The sequence below is a fragment of the Tyto alba genome, unplaced genomic scaffold (genome assembly GCF_018691265.1).
Source record: "Tyto alba isolate M040663 unplaced genomic scaffold, T.alba_DEE_v4.0 Super-Scaffold_2, whole genome shotgun sequence".
NCBI lineage: Eukaryota > Metazoa > Chordata > Aves > Strigiformes > Tytonidae > Tyto > Tyto alba.
The window spans coordinates 82,882,038-82,900,822 of record NW_024881282.1 but is presented as its reverse complement, the minus strand read 5'-3'; the positions used below and the strand labels follow the sequence as shown (position 1 = coordinate 82,900,822).

Sequence of the window (18,785 nt, the reverse complement as noted above, 5' to 3'; positions counted from 1 at the left end):
TGGAGTGTGGTGGGAGGAGGGCAGAGGAGCCAGCTGTGGAAATAGATGTCTGCAAGAATGTAGATGGAGCTATGGAGTGTACTGTGGATTTGGCAGTATTGGTTGTGTTTGGATGATGTATAAGGTCCCATGAACCACTGGAGATAAATTGTCATTTCCCAGGTGGTATTTGGAGTGGACCAGGGATGCAGCGTTCATGGTTTGAAAACTTCATCTAAGTCTCTCTTTCTCTCCTGGGACATCCACTACAGCTCCATCACGCCTGCCATCAGAAATCAATCTCATTTCTGAGGCCAGCTGATGTTTGACTACTTCAGGCTCACTTTTCCAACAGGATTATTAACCATTTGCCTGCTTGATTAAGAGTCTCTTTCTTCCAGGTCTAAAACCACATCCATAATGTAAGAAAAAACATCCCTTGGCAGAGCAGGCTCCACAACCCACCTCACTCCTGAGCCCTCCCAGACATCCCATACAAAGTGCCCCAGGCATGCTGGGCATGCCATATCACGGAGGCTTGCTCTAGCTGTGCCTAAGGCAAGGCTTAGAAGTCAGCAAGGCTGGTCCCGAGGTGTACCTCAAAGGTCTCCTTTCTCAGACTGCACAAGAATAATTAGAGTGTCCAGAAGCAAAGAGGATTTGGCTCAGAGATGCCTTTTGCAAGCACTGAAGCAAAGATTCAGAGCCTGTATTTCTTACCCCGACTTCCTTTTCCCCTTAGCACACCCAAGGGACCTGCTGAGTTTATCCCTGCACTGCCTCCCTACTTTGGCCCCTGCCTCTCTGTCCGTGTTTCTCCAGGCAGCCAAGTCCCAGCTCATCAAACAGCTCGGTGGCAGCCCGCCGGTGATGACAGCTAATTATGAAATGTCATGTTGGAGGCTTCCCTTTTATCTTGCTTTGCAGAGCCCAGCAAAGCGCTCCAGTGCCCTTTGGTAATAGGGGAAAGGAAGTTTCAGTGCAGCAACAGCTGCTTCTCCGAGAGCAGGATGACAATGTGGCAAGTACACTATGTCCTGGAAGGAAGTGGCAGTTCATGCCATGTGGATGTAAATCTCTAGTCTCTGCCAATTAAATAAACAAATAAATAAATAAATAAAAATTGAAAGGTGTTCCTGTGTAATATTAGCTTTCCAGAGGAAGTGCTAAACATGTCTGCTGCCAAGGCTTGCCATCCTCCCTGTGCAACTCTGCTGAACTCACTCCAGGTGAGCTCCTGCAGGACAACTTAGCCAAAAACCTTGTCCAGAGAAAAAATGGCCCAATCCTATAGTCTTTCTTCAGACTGTATTTCTGCAGAAGCCAAATTACATCGAGGTGGGTTAATCTGAGCTGAGCTAGGGCTCAATTTTCTTTAGAAACCAGTGCTTACTTCTCATTTGCTGTCTACTATAATCTTTCTATACTGGGACAAAATGAGTTTGCTAGTTTGGTATGAGCTGTTAAAGTGGGCTTTGACAGGATCCACTGACCTGGGAATGGGTTACTGCCCCTACGGTCCAACGAGCATTAAAACTAGATTTCTTCAAAGGAAAAAAAAAAAGACAAGGCAAGGCTCCATAGTCCACAGTTTCCCAATTTTGTAAATAATTGCCTGGTTTGGAGCGGTGGAGGGCACTGAAGAATTGGAAGAGGAGCATTATGGAGACAGATGGCTTCACTCTTTCTGCAATAAACCTGACACAGATGAAGATGCATGGCACAGAGCAGACTTCAAGATCATTCCCCAGAGGGTCCTGTTACCTGGCAGTCCACCCACTGGCAGCCCATTCAGCCCCCCTGGTCTGGCTCTGTGCTCCTTACTCAAGTACTAGTCTTGCTGGTAACAGCAAAACTCTTGGTAACATATTAATGACTTTGGACAAACCTGGCTGCTAGAATGATCTATAACAGTCAGAGCTTTATGTTTTGCCCTTTCTTCATACTGAGTTTCATATTTACTCTTCTGTATCCAGTAGTAGAGATTATTTTTAGCATTGCTCAATGGACAGGTGGTTTAAGATCAAACGTAGCTGTAAGGCAAGGTGATGTGTGAGTAAAGTCTGAAAATTGTGCCTGATAGTGTCAGACAAAATGATTCTGCATTTGGAATATTTGGTCTAGATTATCTGAATTCTTCCTACCATAATTCCTAGGTAGTTTTTAGAAGAGCCCAGCTAGCTGAAAACATGGTTGCTCATCAGGGAGAATTTATTTCCTTGATTTGCATAGAGGCTAGATTAGATTTACAGTCCTGCTTGTCAAAGTGAGACATGAAGCCTGGACATGCTACCCCTGAGTCTTACAGCCCCAGTCTCTGCACAGGGACAAAGGGGGCGAAGTGGTGGCACTACTGCAGTGTGCCCCTGCACAATGCTGCACAGACACATCGGCTCTTCCAGAGCCAGCTGGGGCTGCGACATGGCACGGCATGGCACCGCATAGACATGTCCCTGCATCACAATTTCAGCTGTAACTGCAGGGTCCCAGCTGGGGACGTTTCACTGGGTGTCTGGAATTACACATTTGAGGTACCAGTTTAAAACACAACCTGAGAGGAGCTCCATTGTTTTCATGAACTGAGGCCACCTGCACCTCTGGAGAATTTGGCCTGTATTTTATTTGGTTTACTGTCACCCTAATTGCAAACAAAAAACCCCAAACCAAACACAAAAACCCATGAGGAAAGACACTTGGATGGAAGCAAAGGGTGGACATAAGAATAGACAAAGCCTAGACACAGCTTCAAAACAGTGCTCATGGTGGGACATGAAGAGCCAAGAAGAAATGATTCTCTGTGTCCTATCTTACCGGGCAGGATGGTTCCCAGCAGGGCAGCAGGTTTTTCATGCCCTTCAAACACAATCAGGCATGTGTAGGATTGTTCAGCCTTAATCAACTCAGTCAATCCTGGCTGTCTTGATCTTGGTAGTGTCCGAGGTAGTGCTTGGAGTTATTCTGCACCAAAACACCTTTAAGCACCCACTGTTCAATGATACCTGACCCATGAAGGCTCTCAGTCTCCCAAGTGTCAAATGCCCAGCTTGATGAAGAGATGCTGAGCTACAAATAGACCAAGAGGGATCATGGTGCCAAGTTTATTCTACAGCAACTGCAAATAGCAAAGAAAGCACTGGCCCCTTCCCACACAGAGTAACTTTCACAGTGTGCTGTGGTCATGAGATGCAGATGTTACATCTTTGCTTGTCATGGGGGGTTTAAACCCTTAGAGATTTTCTCTGGAATGCACAGTAGTCATTGCTGGGGAAAGGAGTTAAACCGATAGTGTCAAATAATCATTGATTCAAGTTGATTCAAATCCTATAGCCCAAGGAGTATTTCAGTATTTCATACCCTACATAGAGGCTTTGACAGGGCAGCCTCCAATTATTTTCCTCTACCACCTATCTCTGCAGCCAGTGGGAAAGGGGACAGGGCACTCCCCAAGGCACTGAGGGGAGATACCAGCCTGGAGAGGCTTGAATCCATTTCACAGCACAGCTTAGTAACTGGACCACAGGTTAGAAAGCTGGCAAACTCTCCTGTTTTCCACTTTTGTAGTTGATGACTAAGATTCCTCCCTGAAATTTGAAGCATTTCATTTAAGAGATGCCAAAAAACTCTTCTGAAAATTCAGAATGTAATTTGCCATCTTATTTCTTATAATTTGAATTCAGAGAGTACAGATCACCTTGACATGACTGTTTTTTTGAAGAAGATAGATCTGGCAATCCCTCATCATTGTTTGTCCCCCACACCCCCAAAATTATCCAAACCATGGTTATCTCTGACCTTCAGGCAAAAACCTTCAAGTTGTATTGGAAAAAGAAGGAATCTATTTTGAAATGTTTTGATATTTTAAGAAAAAACCTTTAAAAAGAGATGATACAGACAGATTCTTATCTTGGATGTACAGGAGCAAGTTATACATTGCTTCACCGAGCTTTGATGATTTCAAAGAAGCAATTCCAGATTAACACTGGTTTAAAGTGTTTGATATATCCAGGAAGAATAAACTTCATTTTCTTGAAAACATGACTACTTTTGCTTTTTCCTTCATCTACTACAAAACTAACCCAAAAGTCAAAGTAGTAAAGGACTGTAATCTAATAGCTGTCAAAATCCTAAAGCCAAGGACACTCGATGCTAAGCAATACACATTTTAAATGCTCTGTCATGCACTTCTTTTACAGAGATATTCCTCAAATGGACAAAATATCTCCACATTTTCACATACTTCATCAAAACTGTAGATGATACACAAAACCAATGCTGAATATGTCTTTCCTTGCAGTCACACTGTTCCAGTTTTTGCTTGTTACCACTTGCAGTAGATGCCTTAGCTATACCACAACACATTGGTAGTGCTTATTGGGAAATGTAAAAGAATTAAGTCAATACAACACCTGGATACACCGTTAAATTTGTATGCTGCCTTCTGGATTATCAGCATCTCACTTTAAATAGGAAACTGTAGCATACTTACGAACACATCCATTAGTAGGTGCTCCAGCGTCACTTCAATATCCTCTAATTTAGCTGCTAATGTCATTCTGAAGTCAAATGTTAGCTCCAGACAGAGAAGAGCCCTCAGGAGTCCCAATCCAAACTGTCTGTGGCCAGAGCTAGTTCTCAAACTGTAGCAAATGAGCTTCTCACAGATAAAGAAAATCCGAGAAATCAAAACTTCACATCTGAGTCCAGATGATGCCTGGACTCTGTGCCGGCTGTCAGTCCTGCTTGCAGGACTGAGGATTATTCCATGTGTGCAAGATGGGAGCAGAAGCTGCAATGTGCGTTCTGCTTTCCTTTCAGAGCTTCCCAGTCAGAAACATGGAGTTGTATCTGGGAAACCACAACAGAGGGAGAAAGAGACACACACAGAGGGAGAGAAAGGGGAGGAATGGAATAAACTGCCTTTGACTATGACTGATATTTATAGGACTACTTGTTTTTGACTCCAGTCCATTTCTCTGTTCATTTCTGACCTTTCACAAATGGCTCAGCACACTGGAGTGTATTGTAAAACAGGGGCAGCAGGTCCCACAGAAGTTGGCTGTGACCAGTGCTGGGCCAATTCACACAAGCATACCATCAATAGCTCTTTGTCAGAACATACCAGGCTCTGCACTGTAGCAAGTGACAGAGGAGAGCACAGACGTGTAAAAAACAAGGAAACAAAAGTTGTTTGGATACTAATTTTTTCCTAAGAGTATTAATAGATTCCCTTACCCACTCCCCAAGGCATTGGACTACAGTGGTGATTGCTGAGGTTATGTATGAAGGGGAATAACCTCAAATAATCCTGTGGTGTTTGACTCTGCAAACGCCCTGGCACCCCCTCTGAAATGTCCTCCCACTGCTCAACCCCTTCAGCTCTGCAGCATCCCTGTCCAGGAAGATAAGCACTTCTCAGGGCTAGACCCTTCCTTTTACTGTATTTATGAAAAGTTTAAAGCATGAGCCTAGCATTTGCTGTTCCTCTGCACATCTGCTCTTACTTAAGTCAATGGAGAAAAGGTGAAATTTCTGTTTGCTTAACACTCTTTGTGTGTAGCTCTCACAGTACCACATGTAGTAGTAAGGTACTAATGGAGCTGATCCAACTGAAGCTAAACCGAGTGGGGATCCTTCAAGAATTTTTGTTAATGTTAGCTGGGAATGAAATAGAAAGGAAACTGAGGCACAAAAAGGAGAAATACTGGAGGTCTTGGTATGGCCAGGAGCAATGCCACAGCCTCCTGTATCCTGGACAGTGCCAAGTTCACCAAATTGCCTTCCATGATGTTCACATTACTCAGCCAAACTTGTTTTTATTTATTTTATATGTACCCACACAGTTTGAAATCTCAGAGTGAAATCTTGCATGTGATGTATTCCAGACACTAGAAAAAAAAACACAATGCTGCCCTAAAGGATTCAGAAACTGAAGACCAGTATTATTTATAAAGGTGGGAGATGGATAGAGTTGATGGAGCTTAGAGGGACCTCTAGTCATAAATTCCAACTAAATGTCCTCAGAGTTATAGCTAAAATCACATTTTCAGACATCTAGCATCAGCATCTGAACAGCAGCTGCCTCTGATGGCTGAGTTTTACTAGACAACAACATGATAGACCATTTGGGACATGATATGATGGATAGTTTCAATAGCAAATAAGGGCATATAATTCATTTTCTGGATGGACCAACTCTCATTCACACAAGGCCCTGCATCAAATAATAAGTTAGCTGATCCAGAAATACACCCAGCACGGGAAGCTTGTCTACTGCAGAGAAAGCCTGTTCATCATCCACATGCTGCCCTTTCATTAAAGCTTTGACAAAGTGTCTATCTTAGCCAGTATGAGTGGAGGGGTGTTTTAATGAGCATGGAACGAGACACAAAGAAATATATTTGGAGGGTATTGCATTGAAGGTACTCAAAACTCAGGGCACCATAATGCAGTACGTTGATGAGTGAGCTGGCAAGCATTGCTTGCTGCTGCATGGGGCCATGTGGGTTTCACTGAAGACAGGGTTTCACGTGCTTTTCTCTAGGATGTATTTGCAGAAGAAGACCTGACTGCTGCTAAGCCTTCATCTCCTCTGACATGTGTGGAAATTCAGAGATCCCAGGAAGCTACGGTTTCTGTGAGAGCAGGCTGGGTACAAGGACACATGACTGTCCTTTGGCAGGTCCCTGTCTCTGATCCACACCAACCAGTGGCCAGGCTGTGTCAGTACGAGCCAACAGAAGTCCACCAGGATTGAATCATGCATTTGTCTGTCTCTAACTGATACTACTGTCCTACCAGTCTGACCACAACAAGAACTTTGCTGGAACCAAACATGTGATCACTCCTCCCCTCCCCACTCCATTTATTGCACAAAGACTATGTGTTAAATACTGAAATATGAAATTAAAGATCCTTTTCTTTAGGATCCCTCTGTGCAATAGCACAGGGCAACCATGTCACTTGTGCCCCTTGACTGTCCTTGTATCTGCATTGTATTGACCACAGAGATAAACAACAAGAGACATCTTCCAGGGTCAGAATGCAGTGTCCATGTGACAGATTCTTTGACTCCAACACAGGCTCATTTTTGTCTTCACAAAGATGAATTTCAAGATTAATTCAAAACTGATGGGGAAAATAGTGTCAGGCACAAGAAAATGGCTTAAGGGAACACATAATGGTTTCCCTGACTCCTGCTAAGGAAACACCTGGCACCAAAACCATCATGTGCTCCACTGGTGACGGGAAGAAGGATGAATGGGTTCATGATTTCTCACCCAGGTTCAGCTTTACATGGCCCGGTCTTCCATTATCACAACAATAAACAGCGAAGAAATGAGATATACCAGCTCTTAGGCTCTTGAAATATTCAGCTTAGCAATTCTCCTACTGATCAATATTAACTGTCCCTAGAGATGGTCAGAAGTTTGGGGGAAATGCTGTTGATGTAAAAAGTTGCTTTGCTGAAGTAAGTACTGTGGATTTTTCCTAACTCCTACACTGCAGGGCATTTTGTATCCAAGGGTAGCTCTCTTTCTATTTATTTTTTCTTTTAAATTCACTAAAAAATTCATATTCAAAGCAAAGCACAATGGGAAAAGTTCTAAAATATAGAAAATGTGCAGAAGCTGAGAAAAAAATTTGTCTCCTTGCTCTAGTGATAACTGAAGCAGTTGCTGTGGCTGTGGTAAAAAAATACTGAAGGTAAAGAAAAGAGGTCACCAGAGTGCAGAAAGTTGTTTCACTCAATCCCTTGAAAAAAGTGGATAGCAGAAATCAGAGTCACAAAATCTGATCTAAGCAGAACTACTTCAAACACATCAAAGCTTGAGGACCTCTAAATCTATCCTATTGGTTCTCTTATAAATCTCACTTCAACATTGCTTACCCTAGATGACCTCTTTTATGGAAATAGCCTCTCAACTACGATAAACAAGAAACAGAATTTCACTGAGTTCCCCAGGGATTATTCCCAAACCCTTTGTACATATATGTGTGTGCATTAGAGGTACACACAAAAATGAAATCGCATGTGATAGTGAGAAGACCTAACATGGGTGATTCTTTAATGCAGTAAGTCCAGACACTTTCTCTATTAAATAATTATTTCCATCTTTTCTAATTCCTGAGAATTTATTGTTTTGGCCTTTGCATCATGAGACCTCTTCTATTTAAAGCAGAGCATCCATCTGACAACACACCAGGGTATTTGTGCAGAACAGGATGTTCCTCTACACCCACATTTTCCCCTCACTTCCTTCCTAGTTTTATTCTACCATTTGGGAATAAGATATCAGAATAGAGCTGAAAAGTGGAGCCTGTTGGAACATTTTTGCCAAAAAGAGATTTCAGCAAATATGCTGTTTTTCAAAAACTGAAATGTTATCTGGGGACACACTGGGTCCCAGAATTGTTTTCTTAAGGGAGTTTCGGGGGTGAAGGTGGTCAGTGATGGTAGGTAAAAGTCACCTTGCAAGGGCTGGCTTACAAAGTCAGGGGTGTAAAAACAGAACAGAGAGTATAGTGAGTAAAGCCAACAGTTGAAAAGAAAGGATTAAAGAGAAAATTATAGCCTAATTAGTCCCAGGATACTATGTTTGGGCCAGCCCAGCTTGCAAAAATGGGAGCTGAGGAGTCTGGGGAGAACAACAGGCAGAGTATTCTTGTATGAGGCAAAAAGCATGCCTGAGTCATGGATCCCACCAGAAAAAGGAACCTGGCTCACCTCCACTGGTTTAGCCAAGGAGTCAAATGCTCAGTAGTTGTGGATTATGAACACATATGACAAGTATGGCTGAAGGCTCATTTGGGGCAGTGCCTTTGCCATCTCACAAGCATGGAATGGGATGGCAACTCAGCTGTGGCAAGCCGGGCCGTGTTTCTACCCAACTAGTAGAGAACTTTTTTGAACTTTTCTGCTTTAAATAATCAAAGTGAGAATTTGAAGATGAGTCTTTTTGATCTCCTACACAGGTTTTTCTATGCTTTCTCCTCCCGAGAGCAAATAAGATCTGCTGCAACAAAGTGTGAAGCTGTTCTCTTTGGGAAAGGTGAAGAAGGAGGTCCCATCCTCTTGGTAAACTTGGATGACAGGGAAGCATCAGCTTCCAAAACCTTCATTTCACCTCCAGTTTTGCTTCCCACACGAAAACCTGGACGTAGGAACTCATCAAACTGACACCTCCAGGTTGAATTGTGGTAATTCACTGAATCTGGAGCTAGGTGTGAAGCCTAGCAGGTTCCAGCTGGCCCAGGGCACAGCCATCTGCCTTCACCTTGATTCACGATGCTGTAAGTCAACCCCATCCTGCAGTAGCTTTCAATGTCAGCTGAAGGCCTTGGTGATAATTTTCTAATGAATGTATTAACCTAATACTGCATCAAAGGCTGAACACCAGCCTATGGCTCAACCTCAAAGCTATGCTCCATGATGAAATGCAACAACTTCATCTGATGAAGGCACCTAGCTATGACACATGATCTCTGGAGGAGTCCTGAAAACCTTGGGAGTGTGCAATAAGGAGATGGCCTTTTGTTTTTTTCCAGGGATCTGGGTGAGGACATGTGCTGTTCTAACTTTTCATAGACAATCTGAGAAAGGGGGCAAGTAGTGAGGGAACACAGTTTGTAAGTGACACCATGGTATTCAGGACAGTGAGAACAAGGGCCTACAGAAAGATATGATGAAACTAAGTGAATGAGCAATAAAACAGCAAATTAAATTTAATGTAGCCAAATGTGAAGTAATGTTCATGGCAGGAAAAATGTTCTGTACTTTACGTATAAAATTATGGGCTCTGGGCTCACTCAGGAGTAAGATAGTTGGATTATAATAGTTCTATGAAATATCAGTTCACTGCTAAGTAGTGGTGGAATAAGCAAATAAAATATTAAAAATTATCAAGGGACAAGCAAAAGATAATATTAATATGCCACTGAATCAAACCACGGTTCACTTACATCTTGACTACTATCTTCTGATCCCTTTATCTCCAGAAAAGATAAAGAGATGTTGGACAGGGTTCAAGGAAAGGCAATAACAATGATTAAATGTGAAAAAATGGATTCTATAAAGAAATGACTAATTTAAAAAGTGGACCCTTTGGTCTAGGGAAAAAAACCAAAAGATTCCTGAAGTAGAAATCAAGGAGATCTACAGAATGATGGTGAAAGGGTGAAAAGGGATTGACTCTTTTGTCCAATACAAGAATAAAGCTGCATCAGATGAAGCTGGCTGGAGCCATGCTCAGAACAGAATAAAAGAAGTGATTAAAGCACAGCTGAGAGTTGATCTGTGTCACTCCTTGACAAAGGATGGTAAACATGCAAAATTTTACCTGAGTTCAGAACTAGTCTGGACAAACTAAAGGGTGATAAATCCATAGAGGGATACTGGACATCTAGTGGATACTGGACTCCCCTCTCTGGCAATGGGACGGAGAAGTCATCACTTGCAGCTGACGGGCTTGCCAGGCTGGGGCTGGCCCATGCTGCCAGATGAAGAATGAGCGTGGGAGTCCCATTCCTGACCTCTCGCCCGCAGTGGGATTGACATAGCTCCATAACAGAGAAAAAAATGTCGTTTCCACACGACAACAAGATAAACGTTTTTATAAGAAAGTCCCCAGATGGAAAGCACCAGCAGCCCTGAGGTATTATGAAGAAGGAAAGCAATGACTGGACCTGTGCTGCCCTAGCAGGTTTAGCATCAAGGCTCACCCCAGATTTTTTACAGCCTCTAACAGGGACATTTCTGTTTGTTTTATGAAGTGAGCTTAGCATCAGCAAAATGGAGTCCTGGATGTTCCTGTCTCTGAAAAGACCCAGGTGTCATAGAACACTCAGCTTTCAAGTTTAAAAGCCATGGCTATAATTTTGGTTTTATTGTCACTATATTCAACCATCTCATCTCCTTCCTGGACACAGCTGGCACTGTCTGACTTTTTTCACTGTCCCCATTGCATTAGTCTCTCCTCATGGGTGGTCCCTCTTTCCCTGAATGGCTTCACACCACTCTCTGTAACTAAGACATTGTTTTATTTTCATTATTTAACTGAGTGCCCTGAAAGCCATCCTTTGGCTAAAAGGCATCTGTCTCCTGTCCTTCTCACATGCACTCTCATTTAAAAGCTACTCTGGAAAAGAGAGGGAAAAACCTCAATTTTCCTTATTTCCAGACTACCCCCAGGCCCAAACAAGCCACCCAAGGATGGAGAAGCCATTTTGTCTTTGGCACAGGCAAGCCAAGTGGGTGATTCTCAGATGGGTCTTTTTTTTTTTCAGATGGAGAGAGAGGGTTGTGGTCACGGAGAACGTTGAGAACACAGAGAAAACAGAGAAATCAATAGTTCTTCAATCTGGTGAGTCTACGCATATCCAAATCTGCCTCCCATGGCAGCAGTCGCTGCAACACAATTCACCTACCCAAATAGAAATGTGATTTTTTAAATTTATCAAGAAACCTTCCCCTTTTCTAATCCTATTTGCCACAATTCAATGTCTCAATGGCTTCTCCTCTCACTTTCCTAAAACATCATCCATTTTTCTTTGGGGTCTTCCATGCCTCAAGGTGACCTTCTGGGCAGGGCTTCCACAGTGATACCATTTTCCTGGGAGATTGCTGTACTCTGCATGCTCTTGGAGATGTCCAGGTGCCCCTGAGCCACATAAGTCTATTATTTAGCTTACTGGGAGGGATCCCTCTTCAGCTTCCACCCCTGATGTAGCAAATCAGCTGCATTATTAAAAAGATTATAAATAGGCTGAGCCTGCCCGAGACTGCATCTATAATGGATCAATTGCTTTTTACACATTTTTTGGCTCACTACAGTGCTGCTTTGTCATGTCACTTTCACTTGTTTGGGTGAGATCTTGAAATAATAGGCACATTCAGGAGATATAAATATAGCTGTTTATTGCCTTAAAATGGGTCTGCAGACAAATCACAATCCCAGCTTCAGGTATTTGGAAGTTAAATCTTCTTCCTCTGCCCTTTCTGTTTTGGACCTGGATCAAACATTGGACTTTGCAGCTTGGGGGATGCTTTATCTTAACCTATAGGCACTAGTTCTGCTGCACAAAATTCATATTCTTGTGGGCTGTTGATTTAAGCAGCTCTTGATGCTAGGTCTGGATTTGATTCCAGTAAGAAATAGTACGGAGTTGAACACTGAAACGCTGCAGTGAAGTGAAATAAAAATAAATGCACTACATTGTGTAGCTTAACGGGGTGCTAATTTCTTGGGAGCACATAAAGAGGAGGCACAGAGCACATCTGTTTGCTGGCGTTGGGTCGGGAAAGAGCAGGGGAAATTTGGAGCTCTGTCACAGGGACAGGCTGAACTTTGTTCCCATGTCTCACAGTGCTGCACAAAGTCTCTTCTGTAGTATAGCCAGTTAATTAAAAATGATATTTACAGTCCCCTGGTGATGCATGCCCGTTATTCTGCTATTAGTATTTCTACAGTGTCTGTCACAGCAAGATGGTTGGGTCCCTGGCGATGCAAACAGTCATCCTCATCCTGGGTGCTACCCATGTGGCTGGAGTCCACACAAGAAGGCTTTGGGCAGCCAAACCCCTCTCCATCACACTATGTTTGCTGAAGGGTTTTATTGCCTGGGTCTTCTGCAGTGAGCATGGGACACCCCCTCCACTTCACTCTGAGATTCACAGGTATTTTGCAAGCAGAAGTGAATTCACCTGCCTGATGCAGCAGGCACGATGCTCTCAGCTCTCATTATCACTTACAGTGAAATACGCAGAGGCACAGAGGAATCCAATGCACCTAAAAGTACTGAAACAATGTCCTGTGCTCAACCCACCAGACTTCACATCCCCTTGCCTCCTTCCTCCTCTAGCTCAGATCCAACACAGCACACAGAAATTATCCTCAGGCGATGACGGGGTATTTCCCTGGCACTTATTGTAAGGTTGGGCATTTAGAAACATTTTCAATGTTTCCTACTGTGTAATGCATGGGCTTTCAGATAGCAGAGCTTGATGACTCAAGAAGCAGCAATGTCCCAAAACTTTAAAATATGCACATGATAAGATGCTGAAGAGGTAATGGGGGATGAAGGGGAGCAGGGAGATTTTCAGTGATTTTAACTCCCTTGTTTATGCGACTGCTCTGCACAAGTCAGAGAGAGGTTTCTCCAGAGGCAGATCAGAGCAGAAACCTGTGCTTCTCCTGACCACGGATGGGCATTAAGGAGGACATTTTTACAACCTGCTCCTATCTGACCACGCTCAGCAGCCCCTGTGGGCCGCCGCTTGCTCTTTTAGACTGAATTTGAAGACTTAATGTAGTGAAGCAACCTCTCATTTAACCTAGCCAAAGGATGTCCCAGAGGTCTCCATCTCTCAGGGAAGAGATCCCCGCCTCCCCCTCCCTCCTCCATCTTCAGAAGATTTCACTTTTGGGAAACTCCTACAGAGGTCCATAATTAAATTTTATCCCACCACCACTGCCCCAGCCCTCCCCATCCCCTGGCACCCACCTCCGCCCTGGTGCCATCAGCTCACCTTTGGCAGGGGCGCGCAGACCCTCAGCTCGGCCGGCATCCGTGAGGGTCTGCAGAGCCGCGGGAGCTTGTGCCTCATCCTCGCATATTTTATCATATCCTTATTTTGCGTAAAGATAAAGTTTCTCTTATGGTATGTATCCAGTTGCTGACAGGATCTCTTAATAGCTGCTATTTTGTCCTAATAGCCAAACAGTGCAAGTACGATGCAGCGAGTTGTTATAAACTTGGTAAGAAGAAGTTTCTGTTGCTGAATGTTTAGCTGATATTATATGCATAAAGACTCTATCCTGATACCACTGAAAATAATAATAAAAATCTCTTTAACATTTTTTTACCAAGCCCTTCCCTCTATTCCTTTTTACACATTGCTAGTCAGTTAAAAAAGGATGGTGCCTGCTCATGGAAAAAAAAAAGATGATGAAAGCTAGAGAAACTCCTTGACACACTCCTTTTGGCTTTGTGTATTTCACTTTGAATTAGGATGTCAAACCAGGAGAATGACACTGCAGACTTCCGAGGCATTAAAAAAACATGAATCAGACCTCAGCATCATTTTATTTGCTAAAAAGAAAAGCCTCCAACTATGGAGTTCAAAAAAGAAAATTCTGTTTGGGCTCTTTCTCATTATCTCCTAGTTTTGTTATACTTCGCTGTACTTTAATGCTCTTCCCCAGGATGGTGAAGGGTGAAAAATCTGTTTTCTGACTTGGTGTGGCATTGTCAGATAGTCACTTGGTCAGAGGAGTCAAGGCTTTAGGAATGGTTCAGGGACTGTGGGTCTCCCAGGGGGTGGCATTCTCTATGACCTGATATCTGGTTCCTCCCAGATTCATTTCACCCTCACTGGGCTCCCTACAGGGCAGTATCTTGGCTAACATGGGCCTCACCTGGCTGTCCATGGGCAAAGAAAACCAACAAGCACTTCCAAAAAAAGGCCATTTATGCTGTGGGCCTTCAGCCTTTCCTCCACTGACTCCTGGAGGGAGCCTTGGCAGCTCAGTGGGTTGAACCCCCCTCCTCAACATCTGGCAAGGGCCAGCAGCAAGAGGGAAATGGGAAGGACCACCTTAGTTGGCTCAGCCACTTCACACTCCTGCTGCTGCCGGTAATCCTAGGAATGATGTTCAGTTTAGGAAGAGCCAAAGGGCATCTTCATCCTGTGCCCCCATCATCACAAAACCCATCAACACTCTATTGCAAATAAGGCTGGAAGCTGTGGCAGGAGGCACCAAAGCATTGACAATGCTCCTACATAACCATAAGATTCATTAGCTGAATCTCCTGGATGGTTACAGGGAACAGACTGGAAGCCATGCCAGGTAAAGGCACAACACCTCTGACATTACGATCTGGGGAAAATACTTTCTGATCCCAAGTCTGGAGTGTGGCTGCCCTCTTGAAGGTGTGATCAGATCACACAAATCAGGCACCGGGGAGACTGTAACACTGTGAGCAGTGCCATTGCACCCGGTCGTACATCCCCTCCCTACCCCAGAACGACCCCCAGAGTGTGCTGACCCCCAGGGCCATATGACCGACCAAAAATAAATGCATTTTTCTCTCCCTGTCCCAGAAACTGAAGCCTGGCTTAACATGACATAAAAATAGCTTGAAGAGGCAACAGTCTCCTCTGTCACGGTGCTTCGCTGAAACAAACAGGGGTGATTCTTCCCCATGCCACAGCGATGGAACAAAGATGACAAATCTGTCACTGATTACACTCCATTACATCCTCGCAAGATTTCCTGTGCTTCCTTCAGAGTAGATGTTCTTGCTTTTTTTATTAAAGGATTTTAGGTAAAACAGACAGCCAACATTTCTGGCAGCAGCAGCCTGGTGCTCTGGAGTTTGATCTTTTACCAGCTCTGTCCTGTAGATGTACAGAGGTATAGGGGATGCAGAAATCACTACTTTTCTGAGTCATAAGGGCATTTATCAGGAAAATACCTGCTAAAAGCACATGGTGTCTGCTCCCTACACTCCTTAGAAGGAACCTTACTGCAAAAACAGGCTCTTGTATGTACAATGATGGGACCCAAACTCTGTGTTTCAGTGGGTGCCTGCAGGAGATGTAAGTGGTGTTGGGAGACTAGAGCAGGGCTGAATCTGAAGGTGCTAATACAGCCTTAACAAATCACAGGGACTTCAATGGCTATGTGCACGGATGGACTTGCACAAGTAACACAAGTCAATTCCCAGTCTCCCAGGAGCATCTGTGAAGCAGGACTGTCTGAAAATGCTCCACAACCAGTGCTGGAAAGCAAAACAGTTGCAAGGATTTCATTGTTTATGCTATGGGACCTGGCAATCCTTAATAAATTTGCTTCCTGTGAATGGAAAACACAAAGGACCCCGGCTGTCACTTCTTCCTCCTGGCTCCCTATTTCAAACAGCCTTTTGGAGCTCAGCAGATTGGATGTCTCAAGTTTCTCAGCAGCTTTCTGCCTGCCCTTCCCCTGTTTCCCACATGAAGCAGCAGTCAGCCATCCGCTGCGACATCCCCGAAGGCTTCTACTGAGGCTTTCTGCCCCAAATCCCTGTGCCCACAGCCCGGCTGCTTGCTTTGCCTCCCTCTCTCTCCAAGTCAGCCAGCCAGCCTAAGAAGAACCCGTACCCACCTCGGTGTGTTCACCAGGGGACAGACAGACAGCACTTGCAGGGACTCTGGAGATAAAGATAATGGTCGCTCCAGGGAGTGACAGGTTTTGCTCTTGTGGGTTGCTCTGACAGTCCCATCAGGAGGCACTTAGCTATAAAACCCTGAGATCTCTGCAAGGGAACCCCTGTCCTGCTTCTGTGTTTATGTTGCTCTGAACTGCCTAGTTAAAGCAAGAGCAAAAACAGGCAAGGTAATGGGCCTCTTTAGAGAGTTTTCAGGCACTTAGGGGAAAGCTGAAAGCCGAGGCCTGTATTGTTAATTTGCTAATCTCTCACCAGATCTGGCAGGTTATGTACTCTTGTTAAAAACAGGTTTAAGCCCCACAGCAATTTTTGTTTCAACTCTAGGTACAAGCCAGGATCCTTAATTCCTTCAGCCCCAAAATGCCTCTAACAGTGGCATGCCCATTGTTAGAGAGCTGCCCTCTATCAAAGCCCTGACACCAGACAGTGTCTAAATGACCTTTCTCCTTAAAAAAAAGAGATTATTAACAAGGTGAAGATGCTTATGCTCTCTGCTGAGGCACAGTCACTCCTGAGGTTCCTCTCTCAGCAATGTTTTTTCATGTCATCTCTCTCTTTCTTCTTTCCATATCTAAGAAGTCACTCACATCAGGGATCCCACCAAGCTCAGCAGACCAGTCCCCATGTGCAAGGTGTCACACAAACACCTACAGAAGGGTTTTCTTTCTGTATCTATAGCTTTGCACACTTGCTATACCATAAAAAAAGTACCAAGCCCCAAATGTCCTGCTGGCTAATCCAAAGAAATGAAGAAGATGTGGGCCAATTTTGGAGCTGAAATACATTCCTCACCTCCTATAGCAGCAGATCTAACATATGGACAGACAATGCTTGCAGACTGCTCTTGTTTTTCTGAGGAAGACAGGCAGGTATAGAGGTATGAGATGGAATATTTGGGTTCATTCATCACTTTAAGGAAAGTGAACAACAACAAAAAAAAATAAAAGATCCCCATTCTTTTCACCATCCTGGCCATATACCTTGGTGTTTATATTTCCCTTCATCATTTTCTCACCTGCCTGGAGGTCAGGAGGGAGAAGGTGTCCCAATAAACACTGTCTTGCATTGCCTGCAGCTGCTTGTGGGCTCAGCTCTGAGCCCCTGAAAGCAGCTTTACTCTGAGATATGCTTCATCCCTCAGGTGAAAGCAAGAGGCAGCAGCATGGGGGGAAGGGGTACAAATATATGGGAAGGAAAAGCAGCCTGGAAATCAAGCTGCTCATCACTGTCAGTGGGGAGGTCCCCGATGTTTATATGTGGTCGTGTCTCCACTGATACTGATGGGTACGTCAGGGCAAAGTGCCCTGATCAAAGGGCTCGGAGAGGCAGAGGGGACAATTGGCAGCATGGGATAGTGAGAGATCTCTAAAGATTTAAAAACATAAAACACAGAGATGTTACATGCACTAAAAAACAAGAGGAAAAAACACAAAGAGGCAGCCTAATGGTTGGGAACACATCCCCGGAGATGCTTGCTGCTCTGGGATTGTATGGCAAAAGCCTTCAATGTCACCTGAGTGATCAGCTGAAGTGTGTGAAGCTGCTATTTAACATCTGCAGAGGACAGTTGTGGTCATGGTAAAACTGCTCAGCCCTTCTGGAAGGCACATGAGCTCCTCCAAGGACAGGATCTGGGCTGGGTTTGACCAGCACCTCTACTGGACTGGCCCTGGATGTGGATGGTGGGAAGCACAAGGAGCTTTTAACATCCCAGGAAAGAAAATCACCCATTTATTCTTTGAAACATCTTTCCAAAGCCGGCAAACATTAAAATATATTGTCTGCTTCATTTCAAAAGGATGTTTTGGTGTACCCTGACTCAAACTCCAAGGACATGCAAATTTTATTTATGTCACTGCAGCAGTCACCTGTCACTGGCTAAAATGTCATTAAACATTTCAGCTTTTCCCTCAAGAAAGGAGATGCACTGCAAGAGCTGAATTTACCATGGCTTAACAGGTTATTAGTCATCAGCTTGAAGTGAAGATGTTTGCATGCTTCTACCACGTTATAAAAGAACATAAAATACACTAATTTAAATTAACAGTTATAACTTGCTAATCTGTGATAATTCAGCCACTTGCAAGCATCTCTGCGTACCACTTGTGACCACTCTCACTGAGCTGAGGGAATGAGGAGACATTCACATACAAGGAATGTTTCCCCTTGTGCTTAGTATCTACATTTCCTAAGGGCCTCTTTGGGAGCTGTGACCACTATGCACATCATGGTCTGCGCTCTGAATGCGTTAGAGTAGCTTCTGGTCTGCATGGCTTCCAAGAAAAATACCTAGATCTGTGACTTCTCCTAAAAGGTTTTCGGACTTTTTGTGATCTGTGAATCCCAGAGAAGCAGCATTTCTTTGTCCAGAAATGCATGTCCAGAAGACAGTGTATTTGAACTGGCTTATTTTCTTGCCTCATACATTTCCTCCACAGAGCCAGCTGTACACAACATTTCCTTTCCCTTCCCTGCTCAGTCCTGGAACTGAGCACAGTCCAATGCCTGCTGTGTGCCATCTCAAAGGTATCTGTATTTCAGTATTGGGCAAGGGGAATGTATCCTCACTGGGTGATGTAGCAACTCACATTAGGCTT

General features: G+C 44.1%; 1 protein-coding gene across 3 annotated transcripts in view; it reads right to left on the bottom strand.

Annotated features, from left to right (window-relative positions):
- Window positions 1–18,785, bottom strand: part of FRMD4A (FERM domain containing 4A) — a 377,000-nt gene that overhangs the window by 217,799 nt on the left and 140,416 nt on the right. Inside the window, exon 1 of one of the 3 annotated variants that reach the window (XM_032985841.2) lies at window positions 4,466–4,869. The exons of the other annotated variants lie outside the window; for them this stretch is intronic. Within the exon in view, the coding sequence (XP_032841732.1) occupies window positions 4,466–4,531 (66 nt within the window). The 5' untranslated portion in view covers window positions 4,532–4,869. Of the gene's footprint in view, window positions 1–4,465; window positions 4,870–18,785 lie in introns of those variants that run through there. 3 annotated transcript variants of the gene reach the window in all.